The sequence below is a fragment of the Nicotiana tabacum genome, chromosome 21, assembly GCF_000715075.1.
Source record: "Nicotiana tabacum cultivar K326 chromosome 21, ASM71507v2, whole genome shotgun sequence".
Lineage (NCBI taxonomy): Eukaryota > Viridiplantae > Streptophyta > Magnoliopsida > Solanales > Solanaceae > Nicotiana > Nicotiana tabacum.
In genome coordinates this window covers 66,634,708-66,653,009 of record NC_134100.1, presented here as the reverse complement: position 1 = coordinate 66,653,009, position 18,302 = coordinate 66,634,708, and the positions used below count along the sequence as shown (strand labels likewise).

Sequence of the window (18,302 nt, the reverse complement as noted above, 5' to 3'; positions counted from 1 at the left end):
ATTCCTAAATTTATTTTGAAAATCTGATTTGGGTGAAGTTTGGTTTGAAGATAAAGATGTGTTTGGACATCTGTTTTGGGTGAAATTTGGTTTGAAAAAATATGAAACATAACTTATACCCACAAGTTTTAAAAACTATCATAAATACCCAACGGTACCATTATCAATAACATTCATTATATTATCGCAAACCATAGTCCTGAACATAAATAAATTTGATACAAAATTATCATTTTTATAATGAACTACATGATACACTATCAGATGACCGAGAAGACGAAGCAACATCATTACAAAATAATAAATGGTGGGCTCTTTTATATAAAAATAAAAATTTGGGATAATTTTTAAAAAATATAATAGTTTGAGATTTCGGATTTAAGATTTGACCAAAATGTAAGTAAAATTTATAGTTAAATATGTATTTGACAAATAAAATCCAAATTTATTTTGACAAAATCTATGGAACCAAATATCTAACTTCTTCCCCTTAAATCACAACTAGAGGGTAAAAAATTACAAGTGGCGCGTGGTGGAGAAAGTAGGTCCCATTGCAAGAAGGCAGCGCACTGAGATTGGACTTTGTGAGCGAGAGGACTAACTTTTGCAGACAAAAATATCCACAAAACATACGCACAAAGATACAGAGGTCTCCCCCAATCTTCTCCCACTGCCCAACGTTCAGTAGATTTTATTCTCTTCATCAACTACGCTTCGAATTTCGAGTTGGGTCTTCTTCTGATATTCGATTTTCTGCCTAAAGTCAAGGCAAGAAAAATCATCTGTTTTACCTACCTTCATGTTTTGTGCTTCATTTAATTCTTGCTTCATTTGTGATTTTGAGCTGAATTTCATTTGTTCTGGTCGATTTGGGTGTGTTGCTATGTTTTCCTCCCATTTTCCCCTTTTCTCACAGTTTGGCTAAGTTCCAATTTCTTTTGTTTAATTCTTGTTTTAAGTTCGAATAATGGCGTAAACTCACTGATTGGCTTGATTATTGTTGCTGATTGCTATGCTCTTGGTTCTATTTCTTTTGATTCCAGACTATTTTCTCTACTAAGTTTCCCTTCATTTAAATTTTTAGTTATGGCGGCTCTTGAGGGTTCTTTTCTTCTGTTAGATGTTGCAGATTGTTTTTTTTTTACGAAGGTGGTGTCGGGGGGTCAACGTGCCCACTGATAAAGAAATGAACTCTACCCTAAAAGCTAGCTCATGAGGTAAGGATTGTCCGAGACCAAGTAGACCAAGAAACCTATATCCCACCAATTTGACTCTACATATGGAACTCGTGGACAATATAAGATGGGGTCCAACATTGGGTAAACAATGAATCGAGATGAGTCTGGCTTTGATATCATGAAGAGTTTGAAATGGGTACCTGCTACGTCCCACCAGTACCGAGTAACTCTTGTCCATTGAAACTTAGGCTGAATGGAAGAAATCAACTAGTGATTTATTGCCCCTGATGGGATTTGAATCTGAAATCTCATGGTTCTCCTCTCACTTTACTAATCACTAGGCTAGACCCTTGGGTACGTGTTAGACGTTAAAGATTGCATACAACGTTAAAGATTGCATCTTTTTACTTTTACTTCTTTCCGATGAGAGTGATACCTGTTTGGAATTGTGCTTCTACCGTGGATGATCCCCACTCGCATATCCATTTGAATTAGTAAATTCTGAATTGTGTTTTCATGTGACCTTATCTAGAGAATGTTCCCTAGTAGGGGTACTGCGCGGACAAGTTAGAGGTTTCACCTTGGATACAATTGCTACTTCTTGTAAGATGGCAAGCAGCCGTTCTTGTCAAGGGCAAAAAGTGCACAAAAGCACCAAGGTCTTTGGGGGTTTTAAATAGAACATGCAACTAAAACGAGTTTTTGCAGTGAAGAAATGTGCTTATGAAGAAACAAAAAAGTACAGATAATGCAAGAGAAACAACAATAAACACAAAGAATGGATAAGTGAAATACATGAATTAAAATCGCGTAAATCAAGTGCAAAAACCACTTAAATTTATGATTCGGATGCTAAGATGCAATTTTATGTCTCTAATCCTATTCCTAATCGTAGCTTCATTCATGACATTTTCTTATCAATTAATCACTCTGCCGACTATTTTGAGGTTTAATGTCGCCCTCCTCAAGATTGAGTCATAGGCTATGAGACGCATGTTTTGATGCCTGCACTAAAGGGCCACATAAGCCAAGGGAAAGGGCTCAATTTGTGTTGCACCTAGTTTCAGGGTTTGTATGCATCAAATGAGCCTTTAACAACATTGAATTCCAAAATCTTTTGAATCTCGTGATTACATGCTCACACTGGAAAGCAGAACTAAAATTGACTTGGCACTCCTTGATATCAAACTTATCTTTTGATTTCAGGTTAATATTTGTGGTCAAATTGATGGATTCCCCACAGTCCATTGTTTCACCATTCAAGGGTTCCTCCACTTTTGTTGAGCCCGAGAAGCAGAGCAGTGAGTTATTCATAAAGAACCGTGGTGGTCTATCCCAGGGAGTTTCTGCTCATAGAGAGGAGGCTGCAGTCTGCAACTTGGAGGGCTCCATTGGAGTTCTAGATGTGTATGTACACCAGGCCAGAGACATCCATAACATCTGCATTTACCATAAGCAAGACGTTTATGCAAAACTTTGTCTTACCAGTGATCCTGAAAATGCAGTCTCCACACAAATTATTAATGGTGGAGGGCAAAGTCCAGTATTCAATGAATATCTAAGGCTCAAAGTCCGTACAATAGAATGCTCCGTGAAATGTGAGATTTGGATGATGAGCAGGGTGAGGAATTATTTGGAAGACCAACTGCTAGGCTTTGCACTGGTCCCGCTAACTGAAGTCCTCGTTAAAAATGGAAAGCTAGAAAAAGAGTTTACTCTTTCATCAACTGATCTCTTCCACTCTCCAGCAGGATATGTGCAGTTGTCCCTTTCTTATAGTGGAACTTCACCTGAAGTGATTGCGATTCCTGCATTGCCTGAATTTGTTGACACTCGTGCATCTCTGCTGGACGCTAAAGCAACTGAGTCGCTTCCTGATGAATTTGAAAAAATTGAATTCCCTGATCCCAAGATAGTAAATGAAAATCATCTTATGGTCTCTGAGTACTTTGGTATACCATGCACTGATCTTGACTCTCAAAGCTCAGATAGCTTGGTCTCTTCTGATACAGCAAATCATCTCAGTCCAGAAGTAGAAGTTCGTGTTGAGGAAAATTTTCCAACAGGAATTACTAATCCAGACCAATATCCTAAGCGTGATTCCCCTCCGAGCAGTTCAACCATTGAGTCTCCGTCAGTCTTGCATCCTGCAAGCTCTCTGTCTTCAGAGCCCTGGGAAGAATCAAAATCTCCAGTTCAAGAATACACTTCCGCTTCTAAAGAATGCGCCACCGTGAAAAGAGTAAATTGTGGTGATGCTGACAGCAACTCGTCAGAAATCAAGCCTGGTAGCACATTTCCAAAGCCAGTAGTCACAGTAGACATTGAGGCAGAGCAAAAGGTTGTGCAACAGGAAATAGTGGACATGTACATGAAAAGCATGCAGCAATTTACTGATTCACTGGCAAAAATGAAGCTTCCGTTGGATATTGGAAATGGACCGACCAGTTCTGGCAGTTCGAGTTCAGATCAGAAATTAGAAACACCCAAGAGCACTGGCTCTCGAGTGTTTTACGGAAGCAGAGCTTTCTTCTGAGATCTTGTGACGATGATTACACTACTCAAATGACCTCTAGAGTTTAGGAAACAAGACTGCAGGTATTCTGTGTATTGTGGTATTCAGTCATTTTATAAGGGGAACTAGAATGATGGAAACTACTTGACTTGGCTCTGTAAAAGCATTATTCTATTTCTGTTGTTTCTAGCTAATTAAATCTGTGCGCATGAGTCGCCTATTATATTGGAAAAGTTTGCCTAATTAAGCCGAGGTTTCTGACCATTCGGCGATGCATCTCCAGTGTGGTGGATACGGAGTCTAGTCTAGTAGCATAAATATGTGGTGGAAGAATCTGAAAATGAAATCTCCCTAAATATTTACTGAATTAATAAAAAGTATCACCAATCCTCTCATATTTACTTGTTTAAAAGTCGAGACGGAGCACAAAAGGGCATTGCTCCCTTTTCGTCAAGCAGAAGCAGAGGGTCTCTTTCCTTTTTGATCAATTGAAGCAAGAATTTAACCTCCCACTTTTCCAGCTTGCATGGCTACAAATTTCACAAACTTTCTGGACGCATTTTTTCTTGGCTACCTATTATTTGTCACTAACACAGCACAACAAAGACGAAACATTTACGGTCAATTTTGTCCTAACTACTACTTGAATGATTGTTAAATTACAAAAAACTGGAATCTTAAGGTTTATGTTACCACTTAGGTATTACCCATGATAATGCTTTGTGGTCTAATAGCTCATCTCTCTGTAGGCAGATGCATATTCATTATGTTGATTCCTGAGAAGTGCAATTCTGAAATACAGTATCATCTTGATAAAAGCACAAAAACCAACAAAACGTAAGAACCATCGTCTTATCTATCGAAATCTTTACAAGTCAAAACACCATGACTAACAAGTGTTAAAATGAAAACAGTATCTATTTCATCTGCAACATAGTTACTTAAAAATGAAGCCTCAAACATAGAGCGCTTGTACAATCTGCAACGAGTACTGAATCAGAAAATTCAGTAGTTATTAGAGAGAACCTAGGTTCGTATCCCCTATTGTTTCACAGTAGTAAATCAAAAGGGATGTTGAATACAATCTGAGAGAAAAACAAACCCCAGAAAAAAGGGGAACTACGAGAACAGACACCAGCAGCTTTGCCAGTCACTACACCGGACAAAAAGTAAAAAAGAAAAAAAAGAATATAAAAATTATAACTCTACCTCTCAACGTAGTTCCAATCTTATCTGCTTTGTTGTGGATGCACAACACATCAACTGCAATGGATGGTGTCAAGTATAATCTGATATACATATACGAGCCTAAATTACTTTCGAACAATTGAAACCTCAAACCATCACAAAATCCCTTTAAAAACCGCTCTTTGAATATGTATACTTTATCGGACAGGCCCCTCGTTAGCTCTATATGATCAGCTATAGCTGAAATGCATAATTTTTGGAATATGTATTAACATTCACAGCCCACTTGATTTTCTGAAGGCACTTCTAAGAATCTTCAGATATCCAAATAAAGAAATCTCCTACGCCGCAATTCCTGGAAACATTCAAGAAGAAAATATTGAACAATCTCAATATCTGAGCAATTTCCCACAAAGTAGCATATAGCATTGGTTCAAGAGACCAGGTAATCTCGGAGAAAGATAATGCACAAAAGGTTATTCTGCATTTACTCAATAGCAAGTTTGACGGAAGACATGGAAGCAAAACAACATCATTTTTGTATATGACGAAATTTCAGTGAATGAACTCACTGTATACTTGAACACTGCAGCCATGAGCAAAACAGGTTTGTCCATTCCCCACATTTGAATAAGGGCATTGATTACTATTAAATTTGTTACCAGGAGCCTATAACTTATATCTTCAGAGTTCTTTCTTCTGGGTCCACAAGACGTGATTGTTATTTTCTTAAAGCACACACAAAATAATATTCCAAAACATTTTCAGTCCTTTTATATGTCCACTACAGATTCATCAATAAGGGCCAAAAAGCCAGAGCTCGGACAAGAGATAATCCTCCTTCAGTCCCTAACTATAGACCTCCTTTAGCTCTCCAAGACCATAGGGAAGGTAGGAAATAAAAATTTTGAACCATTTTTTCCAGGGAAGTAGCAGGCAACGAGGAGAAGCCCCACACATTCAGCCTCTCCTTGGGCACTCTTAGCTCGCTGCAGTCACTAGTCTTTATTTTCCCTTCCCTTTTTAGTATGCAATTGATTTCAATTACAAAAGAAACAAAGTTTGAAAAGGAAAAGCCACAATCGTACGTCAACAGGCCTCAAGAAGCAATGGCAATGGATGGGTAAGGAAAGGAAGGACCTAATACGTCTCCCATCCGACCACCATTCCTATTCTCTAGGTACTATCATGCTAAATCAAGGAACTTTTTTTTCATACTCATTGTTACATATATTGTGATGAATATGTAATTGGGGCATGTTAACTTAAAACCAAAGTCATGCTGCAAAGTCATATTACAAACATAATTTGAAAATTTTAACGTTCAATACTGTATGACGTTAAAACAATAGGACAGCTCTTTTAGAAAGGTGATGATCAAACCTTATAAGGTTCATGATTAGCTCCTGCACTAATTGTCAGAAGGAAAAATAATCCACATACTTACCCCATTTGTCACTCAAAACCCCAATTCCCATACTATTGGGGCTTACGCAGATCCCTGGTTCCCTCACCCTCATTCCCATAACCACAAGGTTTTACTATATTATTCGAGCTCCTGAACTGTTTCTGGTTTTACTCAAGTGATTGAACTATGCTTATGTAAAATGAAGAACTGTTCCATAAAAGTAACGGCTATAAACTTCACCATTGTAATCTTAAACGTACGAACAGTTCCTAAGAACTTCAACTGCTAAGACCTATTTACTTGTCTTTGGTTAAGTTCACTTTTAGGCAAATATTGTAGACTTTGAAAAAGAATACAAATGCAAGATTGCCAAGGACCTAAAGGAAAAGCCGCATGCCCACTGTTCTGCGAATATTTCCGCTAAAGATGTTGAACAGCGTGTCCTATTTTATCTAGGAGAAAAAGGTCAGCGAAAGTATCCTCACGTTTTTTCTAATAAGGTATCTTCAAGTTTCATATGAGGCATACCGGAGGGTGTTTCAACCACTTCCATTTTTCTGGACAAAGAAGACTATTTCACCCCACTATAAGGTAACTCAAATGAGCATACCAAATCAATGTAACAAACAGAAAAGTAGGGGTGTAGAACAATACTTTTTTACGTTTTGAATCCTTATAACATATCTCACTCCAAATCTTCCCATCAAAACTATGCTTATGAAGTTAACATAGTTTATAGTATGTTAACTTAAATTTGAACATAGAACAACTACTAACTAAAAGGAGCTCAAATCGTGTTGCGCCATTTTGTGAATATTTTAATGATCTTTCAAGGTAGAGTCTACTAATCAAAAAGGTGTCCTTGGCAAGCCAAAAACCAAGTTCCTACAAAAAGAAGCATACTAAATCCCGAGGGGAAAAGCCAGTTATTATCTAATTGACCAATATTGGTAATAAGATATGACAGATATATGTCAAAAATCAAGAGAAATACTTCAAAAGGAAAGGCACAATACGAAGCCTAGGTTAGAAATGACAGAAGAAAATTATCAAAATCATACAGGGCATGCAATTGGAAGAGTATTCGTACCTCTATTCGATTGTCTATTTGCAATGTTATAATTTCCAATATAATTCTCGGAGTCTTTAGCTGAAACATCTGTCGGATTTTCAAGTCCATATCCAAATGAACCAGAACCATCCGCATCAGAAGACACAGCTTGCCAAGTCGGATCACCATACATTGAGCCATAAGGTCCCTCATAAGAACCACTAGATGCAGCAAAACCTGCTGCATTGCTTCTTCCAAGTCCTCCAGATCCAAGCCCATAACTGTTTCCCGCACTCCTGAACCCAACAGTCTGACCAGTAGAATTACCAACTGGAGCAGAAGAGCCCCAATTGGCACCATTATTCCCAAAGACCCCATAAATACCAGTCCCAGAACCCAAAAATGAACCGGAGATACCAGGACTTGGAGAACGGTTAAGACCACCATTTCCCCATACATTCCTGGTTGGGGAGCTAAGAAAAGAATCAGCTCTACTGCTCCCTGTGCTATATCCAATGGGTGTAGCGTATCTGCTTGAGTTGCCGCTGAAATATGGGCTCAGAACCCGCCCATAACCAAGATTATTATTGTTAAAGTTGGAAGCTCCTGCAAAGGTGGGGCTCAAAGCTGGGTCCAAATTGGCACCCATTCCATAAGCAGGAGAAGAAAACTGAGAGACGCTTGTACGTCCGCTGGCAATTGGATTAAACCTACCGTCCATCCTGACCCCATATCCTCCAATCGAACCTAGACTATACCCTTGAGCATAGTTGTTGAGAAAGTTATTTGCTCTACCAAGTCCGTAGTTGTATCCGTTGAAAGGGCTCCGGTTGGGCCCTGGAGACATCTCTTTCGGAACGGCGCGCTTCACCTCAATCATTTTACCGTTTAGGTCGTGAAAGGTCTTATACAATGCCCTATCCACTGCATCCTCCGAATCATAAGTTATAAAACCAAAGCCTCTTGGCCTCTGAGTGTTGTGGTCATACATCACTACAACATCTGTAATTATACCAAACTGATCAAAGTATTTCTTGAAGTCACTCTCAGTAACAGTAGATGCTAAACCTCCAACAAATATCTTTTTTGTGCGTCCAGGACCCGGAGATCCTTGAATGCTGCTGCTGTTTCTATTTATTGTCTGTTGGTCATCCCTAGGAACAGCCTTCTTTGCCTCAACCTGAAAATAGGATGCCAATGAAGAATTTGGAGAAACAGAGATGATAATTCATTTGATCATAACTAGCACAATCCAGTATGAATTAATCTTGAACTGAAATTTTTCGGAAACATTTCGGGTAATACCATCAGTTATATGTAGTAAATTGTGAAAAGCAAACTTGCTGAATTTGTCACAAAAGACTTTACAATTTCTCAGAGTCCATGTTACCCTGGGAAAAAGAATAACACAATGGAAGCAAGAAATTCGTATAGGCAATACCAACAAGTTGAGATTTGGGTTTAGTCATATTCTTACTCTTAAGTTAAGCCAAATATAGATAGCAGGTACAAATATAGATAGCGAGAATTCATGCAGCCACAACCCAACTAACTAGGCATTGAGGTGTCATAGTTAATGTATAAACTTGCTGAATTATAATCAGACATGTAACGGGAAACTAACCGTTCTGCCATCGATGATGTGCTTCTCTTGAACAACTCTGTGAGCAACTGCATGATTGGCAAAGACAACAAAGCCAAAACCACGAGCACGACCCGTGTTGCGATCTCTCATGATCACAGCTTCCACCACCTCTCCATACGAACTGAAATATTCTTTAAGACGTTCCTCATCTGTGTCCCAAGATATCCCACCTATAAATAGCTTACCCATATCTGTCTCCATCATTTCTCCTATCACAATTACATCTACACAATTAATTGAATGCACAGAAAACAAAATCTAGGAAAATTAAAAATAAGCACACAGATCCAGATGTGGATAAGAAAAGTATTCTATAAACCTTTATCAAGAAAATACTGTTCTGTTGTTGGATTCAATCAGATCTTTGTACCATCAATCAATACTCAATAATCCACTGTCTCTGTAAATTCACAATTCAGATAGATCAGAGATTCATTAACAAAAGCTAAAAAAGATTATTTTTTTGAAATAAATAACACAAGTGTATGTAAGATGAAATGCAACATTTGGATACAAACCAGAGATCTAAGAGAAGGCATTAATTAATATAACAAAATGAAAACAGAGAATGTGGTTATCATCATCCTCTTCCTTTCACAGGTCCCTCTTTTCTTTTCATTACTCTCTTTGGTTATTCCAAAGCTTCTTTTATAAAAAATGGAAAATGGAAAATGGCAATGCGGAACAAATATAATGTTGGGTAGAAAAAAGAGAGAAATTATATATACAAGAAAGAAAGAAAGAAAGAAAGAGGGATAGAAGAGGATGTTGTGCGTGTATGGGTGAGGTAGCAAATCTTTTTGTTGGAAGAATATTTGGAGTGCACAACATGCCACACGACGACTACCCTTTTGTTTAACCCAAAAGCCTATTACTACCATTTACTCTTTTTTTTTATTTTCTACAACAAGTAGATGCTTTAGTTCATGTTAATATTGCAAATAAAATTATCATGAAAGAGAAAGAATATAACAAGTACTATTATTACTACTATGCCTAGTGTCAAACAAGTTGAGTCGGTTGTATGAATTCTTACTTTATTCTTTAAGCTCAACTCATAGCAACATTAAATAAAAATTAAATAAAATAAAAGTGAAAGTAAAAACAAACTTAAGTACATATAATAATAATAATAATAATTCTCTACTAAATTTAGAACATATCTCTGACTAGTAGGTATCATGCATATGGTAACCTAAAACAAATATTTTTGCTAACTAATATTGTAAATTTTCTGTCACTGTATGTTTTTTTTGTGTGTGTGTGATTACACTGTTTTCCTATTGATATGATGAGCAATTAAAAATGATGGTCTATCTACAAATAATAAAGACATTCTGCAAGTAAATCAACAATTATGGGGTTGTTTAATTCTCGGTCTAACTATGAAAGGATTATAATGCAATGAGTTTTTATGCTGTGAATACATTGTAAGAAATTATAATACAGTAAATAATAATAATATAGGAATTGTTATTATATTGGTGGAAAAGTAGATTTGCCAGGGGGACTAATGATATGCTGACAGGTAGCATAAGAGTGAAAACGATAAAGTCGAGCGAAGATTTGAGAAGGCATGAGTAAAACACCAACAGGATCGTCTACAAAAATATCGTACCTGACAGCTGAAAAAGAAGAGATAGGTGCGGGATGGATAATTAAAAACCACGAAGAAAGAAGGTTCACTAATAGTCACGAATATGAAAAGAAATTGGCATAATCCCTGACTATGCGCGATCGGCTATTATTACCATAACTGATACAAATTACTCATGTAACGGGGTAATCAATTTAATAAATATTAGTAACGGAAATTAAGTAGGGCAAAACAGTTACGTATTGTACCCTTATATAAACTCCCTTACCATATCTTGTACGATCATCAAGAAATTTACGAAATTATATTGTCAATTGCTTATTCCTTTACTCTCTTTTGTTTGAGGATCTCATTCTCTTCTTTTGGAAGGAAGCCGCGATTATCAACAAGATTTCTTTTTCCTTACTTTCTCGGTATTCTATTTTCATTATTTGCTATCCATCTATATTAGGAAATGTGAAATAAAATTGGTTATTAGAAATCCGAATTACTCTTTTATTTGTTTTGACCACAAAAACTATTTTTAGTTAATCAGTTATGTAATGACTAATATTGAAACAAATACAACCACATTTTACAGCCAAAAAAAAAAATGAAACAGTGTCAAATGACCAAATGAAAGAGAATATTATGCGAAAAGAAGAAAGAAAGCTCAAAAAATGGAAGGATCAGGCAGCAGTAGCGGACGATTTTGGCGAGTTGAGCGTGTAAAAGGTCTAAGAAGAAGAGAGAAAAAGTTTTAAAAAAAAACTGAATAACGATTATAAAAGTTAATGTGCCCTAGTGGATGAATCTACATGGCAGAGCACTTCTTAAAAAATATTTAAGAAAATATTAGCAATCTTTGTTTATTACATATACGGAATTATTTTTTTTACACTAATACGTAGCATATTGTAAAATTAAGCAAATAATTAATAACCATGGGAAAAGGCACAAATCATGGGATCTTTGCCAAAGCACTCTCTCTCACATCGTCTTTTTCAAAAGAACCCAGATTTTCTCTTCTCTCTTCATTTTCTCCACCTCTAGTCTTATTTTCTCCAATCACTTGATCTAGCAGCGGGATTCCATTACAGTTACTGAGATTTCGCTCAATCATTCCACAATATTCGAAACATATGAAATGGGATTTTCGGATTTCGCTCAATCATTTAGAAAAATCATAGATTTTGCTCAATCATTCTGAAATTTCATAGAGATTTTGCTCCCCTCTTCTTATCCTTTCGCTCAATTGTTTGGGATTTTGCTTAATTTTGAAGAATATTCACAGAGATTTTGCCCATGATTTCATCCTTTCGCTCAATCAATCCCTCCAAAAAAAATCCACAAACCATGGCATTATATACGCGTATATATATATATATATATATATATATATATATATATATATATATATATATAGTGTGTGTGTGTGTGTGTGTGTGTGTGTGTGTGTGTGTGTGTGTGTGTGTGAATTGTATTTAACTGTTATCAATTCTTTTTATTAGTCTTTCTAAGTGATTTTTCACGGAATATGAAACAATGGCAAAGTCAAAACAAGAAACGAAGCTACATCTGTCGAAGAACAATTTGGGTAGTAGTTTGAAATTGGATGTGTCGGCTGTTAAGGCTATTAGGGATACCTACTCTGATTCTACTTTAGAAAGTGATGAAAATTCATTACCTCTTACTCATCCCAGTTTTGAGTTGTTGCGTGAAACTCCTGCAAGGAATGCGAACCAGAGGCGGCTGCGAACATAGTGTTCACTTGAGCAAATTAGGCAGCAACGGGAGGAGTGTGTGGCAGATGTTTCTCAAAAAAATCCATATTCCACTCCAAAATTTTTTAATCAAGTTGCCAAAGAAAATGTTGCTGCATTGGATAAAAAGAAGCATATAAGGATAAGAAAGTTCAAGGAGAAGAAACGGCAAAAAGATGTAGAAGATGAGTTTGAGGATATACAATCCGAGTCTGTGAAGCTCAAAAAAAGAAGAAAGGTCGATGAGGCTAGAGAACAGACACTGAATCTGAAGGTATTGTATATTTGTATTACAATTTGATTCAACATTATTTATACTCTGTATATTTTATCGAACGTATTTGTAGCAGGTTTGTACTTAGCATGTATCTATATTGGTTATACTTCTATGTTGTTTATACTTGGAATATCTTAGTGTATTTCATGTTGGATATCTTTCTGTGTTGCTTCTAATTCGGCATAAAGTTTTATCAATATATATCTGTTTAATGTATAAAACAGTTATTGAATATTCAATCAATAATTTTTTTTTATATTATTACATTGCAGGTTTGGGATTTCTATTTCAAACCACAAGATCATTCTAAATTGAAGATTGGTACTAACAGCAATATTTGCATTGTTCAAACATTGATGAAATATCTGAGTTCGAGACAATTTGCAATGTTCAGAGAAACTTGTTTTGGGTACTTCCTTGATTTGCCTATTATAGCTATGCAACCCCGTTTGATTCACACTCTATTGTTGAGGGAGGTTGTTCACGATAATAGAGATGAACTGTGGCTCTCCTTGAATGGTATTAAAATACGTTTTGGTATTGGTGAGTTTGCACTCATTACTGGTCTAAAATGTACTGGTGTAGCGCATAAATGTTATGATGCCAATGAAAGTTGTAGTTTGATTGATCGATGTTTTCCAGGAAGTGAGAAGCTTAATAGTCAAGCTATAATTGATTGTTTTGAAGGAAAGAGATGGTCATCCGATCAGGATGCAGTGAAGATAGTTGTGTTGTACTTCATAAATTCATTTTTATTTTCATCATTTCGTGATAGTCCCGTCTCAATTGGTCAGTTTGAGTTGGTTGAGTCTGGTGAATTCGAGAATTACCCATGGGGTAAATTGGTTTTTCATGACACATAGCTCGCTGAAAAAAGCTTTTTGAGGGAAGAGGTTAAAAGAATATTCTAGGTTATATGGACTTCCATTGGCATTCCAAATATGGTTTTACGAATGTTGTCCTCGAGCTAAGGATTAAATTGTCGTGTTTGTTCAGCACAAAATCCCTCGCATACTTAGCTGGAAAGTGGTCAGTAATCCTAATTCAAATGAAGCGTCAAAGTTACTTTCACACTCTGCTTCTTGCTCACCTTCGTCGTGAACTTCACAGGTGATGTGTTGACATTCATAGATTCTTTGCTTTCAGACTTGGGTACGAACTTGCCCTACTTCCTGACTTCTTGCTTATCGTTACCTTTGCGAGGTTCATAGATGGACAACCTTTCATTTCCAGCGGAATCCATGCTCAATTCCATGTCATGGGCACGAGTTGCAAGTTCTTCAAATGTGCTAGGCTTGATACCTTGCAAGATGTAGCACAATCCCCAATGCATACATTGGATGCACATCTCTATGCCAGAAGCTTCACTAAGCCTGTCTTAACACTTGAGGGTTGCATTCCTCCAACGATTGATAAAATCGATAACTGGTTCACCCTTTCATTGACGAGTATTTGTGAGTTTCACCATGCTCACTGTGCGCCTTGTGCTATAAAATCGATTGAGGAACTCTTGCTCTAGTTGATCCCAGCTATCAATAGATCCCGCCTCGATGTCTGTATACCAATCAAAAGCATTTCCTTTTAACGAGCGGACAAACTGTTTGACGAGGTAATCTCCATAAGTCCCAGCGTTGTTGCATGTCTCAACGAAGTGCGCCACATGTTGCTTTGGATTGCCTTTACCATCAAACTGTTGAAATTTTGGAGGTTGATATCCAGCAGGCATCTTCAACATATCGATCCTTGCAATGTACGGCTTGGCATATGTAAAGGAGGACTTGGTAGCAACTTCATATTTATTCTTAATAGTTCCTTCAATGAACTCCTTCAGTTGATCGATGGGAATCATCCCTTCAGATGAGACAGGGATAGCCTTAGCGGATGCTACTTGTCTTGGGGGAGAATCAATCTCTGGAACTTCTGGGAGCTTGCCAGGTGCATGGGTGGATTCTTCTTCCATCAAGATTCCCACCCTGTCTGTTAGCTTGTCAATTCTAGCATCTTGATTTTGCATGCACTTGGTCAAGCCAGTGATTGCTTCCGTCAAGTTTGCCAACTGCTCTTCCACAAATGAAGTGTTTGTCACCATGACTTGCATGATTGTTGTAGATGATGGGGAGTAGCATATATTGTCACGCAGATTAATTCTCGAATAGCTCACACTATGCGGTGTAAGTGGGAAGGATCCATCACTTGAAGCATCATCATTTTCCATCACAACAGAGTTCTTGGATCCGGAGAGGTCAAGCAGAGCAAGAGTTTTCTTGATCTTTTCAGCAACATCGCTTCCTCCTTACAGTGCGTTTGTGGAAGATCTTGCACCTTTTGAGGATGAAGATCCGAAAACAGGGGTTGATGTAGACGACACTTGGAGTGCATGTTGTCCTAAAGAGCTTGCTTTGCACCTCATAACTGGTCCAAAGCTTTCAAAAGTAATATCGAGGATGCTTTCCACATCAGCATAGAACCTGGAATTAGCAGCCTTGACAGAAGTTGAACTTGAGTTGATTTTCTGTGAAACCATTTTAATGTTCTTGAACTTTGGTGATTGAAAAGTTGAGATGAGAGTTAGAGATTGTCCACTGGACGTGCCGGAATTTGTAGACAATAAATTGCGTCGAGAAAATAAAATCAAGGCCAAAAAATATTACAAAATCGTAGTATTTTATTTCAAATATTTGAGTGTTACAATCTTTATGGTTCCTCTGATTCTACTTTTCAATAGTAAATAAAAGAGCTTTCGAGCTCAATCTTGAATTTTATTTTATTTTAATCCAAGTGCTTGAGGCCTGATCTTGATCTTGACGTATTTTTAATCCAAGGGCTTGTAGCTTGTTCTTGAATCTTCATCTTGATCTTTTAATCCTTAGAGCACTTGAATGCTTGTAGCTTTTAGAGAAATTTGCAGTGTTTGATCCATGAGCTCCCTATTTCTTCTTGTTATAACTTCTGGTGTCTTTTCTGAGTTATGAAGACCCTTATTTATAATTGTGGGAGGAAAGAGTTATGATAAGAACAAACTCTTTCCGACTAATCAAATTGAAGTGTGACAAGACCGCATTTGATTGGCCAGAACATGTCACTTGCACACATGGTGCGATTTCATTGGCCCTTTAATTTGACTTGGCATGCCTTGTCATTTTGACACATGGCACAATCCTATTGGCTCTTCCGTTTGACTTGGCGCGCCACGTCATTTGACACGTGGCACCAAAGTAGGCCTCTAGGAAGATGGCATCTTGAGCTTAATGAAGTGAGCTCATCACTTTAGCCCAATTAAATAGGCTAGCCCAATGGATTAAGACGTATTTATTTAATCCATATATGTTAGATTTATATAGCGAATCCAATTATATTAGCCCAATAAATTTATTTGGACTAATATATTAAAACATAGTCCGTATTATTTTATCGATTTAAATTTGATAAAATTTAAATGCTTACACCGGGCAATAGTGGTATTCATACATGTGGTATTTTGTCACTAAGGGTGGTAAGTGGGCCGGTCCAGGCCCGGGACCGGCCCAGGACCGCGGGCCAAACGAGCCAGGACCGCTTGGCCCAGTTTTAGTGGGCATGGGCCAGTCTCGTGGGCCGGTCCTATGATTTGGGCCCGTCAGGCCCGGGATCATTTAGCCCGCCAGGGACCGGGACTGGACCGATCCCTTAGCGGGCTAATTTTTTTTAAAAAAAATATAGTCGTTGGGCTGTCAAAAATAGTCGTTGGCTATTTATAAAATAGCCATTTAACCCTCCTCCCCCAACTTTGTTTTAATCCCAAATTTTTTATAATTATACTTTTTTCCCTATTTTCAACTATAAATACCCCCTCATTTTTTCATTTTTTCTTACAAAATCATCAATCTATCAAAATCTCTCTCTAATTTTCTTCTATAATTGCTACTATTGCTTACTTTATTGTTACAATTTGTGAAACAATTGTGAAGTTGGTGAATTGAAGTCTTCAACGATAATCAATTTTTAACAAGTTGTTTGTCAATTCGGTAAACTCGTTCCAACTCTTAAGTTTTAATATTATAATTTTGTTTGTTTTATTTATTTTCTATTACTTTATTAATTAAGATGGATTCCTTAAAAAAACTTTTGGGTAAAAATAAGGGAAAATCCAAGAGTGACGAATCTAGTGCTCAATTTGTTCCTCCTCCACTGCATCGGGCTCCCCGAATCAAATTCCATATCCGTCCTACACCTGCTATTCTTGATAGCGATAATAGTTTATTATAATTTACTGAAAGTCAATTTTGCTATAATATTAGAGCTAGTGAACAATTAGACCATGAATTAATGAATGCTGTTTATTCTAATCCAACTATTGATGAAAATGATGACGAGGAAATAGATTTTGATGAAACTCAACCGGATGATGATACACCAACTAGTCATGCTCCTAATGTTAACCCAACTAGTGATAACCCTGCTAATCCAAATGATGCCCCATCAGATACTCATGTTACTACCAATACTTTTTCTAGACAACCTAGCAAACGGACGGAAACATCTCCCGTTTGGCCATTTTTTACTCAACTAATTCCAAAAAATAAGGTTAAGTGTAAAACTTGTGGCACGGGGTTAGTTTTTAAATATTTTGGATGGGGGAGGGGGAACTTTGGTTAGACACACAATAAAACACCCTCAAGATAGAGTGAGATATCTTCGTCTGAAAGCTTTGGCCGAGGGGAAAAATCTACCTACTCCTAGTCAGGTTGACCCTAGTACCGGTTCAAATCAATTTCAACCGGGAATTAATACTGTTACCGGTGGTATTTTATATTATGATCCAAAAAAAGATGGGAAGAATTGGCAAAAATGGTAACTGTTATGCGTTTACCCTATAGTTTTCCTTCTGACCCTAACTTTGTGCATTATATTAGAAATTTTTCTAATCCTCTTATAAAGGTTTTCCTCGCACAACCGTAAAGAGCGATATTTATAAATATAAACATGAATATGAACAATATTTGCGCTATTTATTTACTCATATAAATTGCCGTGTTGCTATTACAACTGATATTGGTAGAAGTGGTAACGACTGTGATTACCTTACTGTTACCAGTCATTGGATTGATGAGGATTGGATAATGCAAAAGCGCATTATTTCTTATAGAATAATTAATTCACATCACACAGGACAGTTTATTGCTAGCACAGTTATAAATATTTGTAGATATTTTTGCATTAGTGATAAAATAATGTAAATTTTAATGGATAATGCTACTAGTAACACAAATACTATAGCCTTGTTTACCACTATGCTAAATCCTACATTTAGTGATATTTTTCATGTTAGATGTATTTGTCATATCTACCATTTAATTGTGGGTGATGGTATGAGGATTTTAAATATTGAAATTGAAAAGGTTAAAATGGCTCTTAACTGACTTTTTTATTCAAACCGTAGAAGTAGACTTAGAGAATATTTTAAAAGATGCGATTAATTTGGCCTAAGAGAAAGAAAGGTTCATAAACCTTGTCCAACTAGATGGAATTACATGATGAAAGTTTGGTTATTGCATATGAATATATAAACCCCATAAACTCAACATTTAATGCACATGTAAGTGATGATGATGAGCACCTTACAAATAGGATTGAGCTAATGTTAAAATACTTGTAGATTTTTTAGAAAAATTTCATATTGCTACAAATGAATTTTCTGGGCAATATTATTCTACAATTTCTA

At 36.8% G+C, this 18,302-nt stretch overlaps 3 protein-coding genes across 5 annotated transcripts; 2 read left to right on the top strand and 1 right to left on the bottom strand.

Annotated features, from left to right (window-relative positions):
• Positions 1–516: 516 nt before the first annotated feature.
• On the top strand, positions 517–3,926 carry LOC107791969 (uncharacterized). Of its 2 annotated transcripts, none has more exons than XM_016614132.2 (2): positions 517–768; positions 2,385–3,926. In XM_016614132.2, exon 2 carries the CDS (start codon positions 2,407–2,409, stop codon positions 3,712–3,714), a length of 1,308 nt encoding a protein of 435 aa, XP_016469618.2. In that variant the 5' UTR covers positions 517–768; positions 2,385–2,406; the 3' UTR covers positions 3,715–3,926. The 2 variants fall into 2 exon arrangements, with proteins under 2 accessions (XP_016469618.2, XP_016469619.2); XM_016614133.2 differs by lacking the exon at positions 517–768 and adding an exon at positions 1,121–1,532.
• A 669-nt stretch (positions 3,927–4,595) lies between these two features.
• Positions 4,596–9,835, bottom strand: LOC107791970 (heterogeneous nuclear ribonucleoprotein 1). 2 transcript variants are annotated; one of them, XM_016614134.2, is made up of 5 exons: positions 9,504–9,835; positions 9,305–9,385; positions 8,965–9,194; positions 7,380–8,520; positions 4,596–5,236 (listed from the first exon to the last, which is right to left on the bottom strand). In XM_016614134.2, exons 3-5 carry the CDS (start codon positions 9,187–9,189, stop codon positions 5,223–5,225), a joined length of 1,380 nt encoding a protein of 459 aa, XP_016469620.1. In that variant the 5' UTR covers positions 9,190–9,194; positions 9,305–9,385; positions 9,504–9,835; the 3' UTR covers positions 4,596–5,222. The 2 variants fall into 2 exon arrangements, with proteins under 2 accessions (XP_016469620.1, XP_016469621.1); XM_016614135.2 differs by having other exon boundaries at positions 8,965–9,209; positions 9,504–9,809.
• A 2,271-nt stretch (positions 9,836–12,106) lies between these two features.
• LOC107791968 (uncharacterized) lies at positions 12,107–13,609 on the top strand. The gene is made up of 3 exons (XM_016614131.2): positions 12,107–12,187; positions 12,326–12,598; positions 12,874–13,609. Exons 1-3 carry the CDS (start codon positions 12,107–12,109, stop codon positions 13,462–13,464), a joined length of 945 nt encoding a protein of 314 aa, XP_016469617.1. The 3' UTR covers positions 13,465–13,609.
• Positions 13,610–18,302: the final 4,693 nt, after the last annotated feature.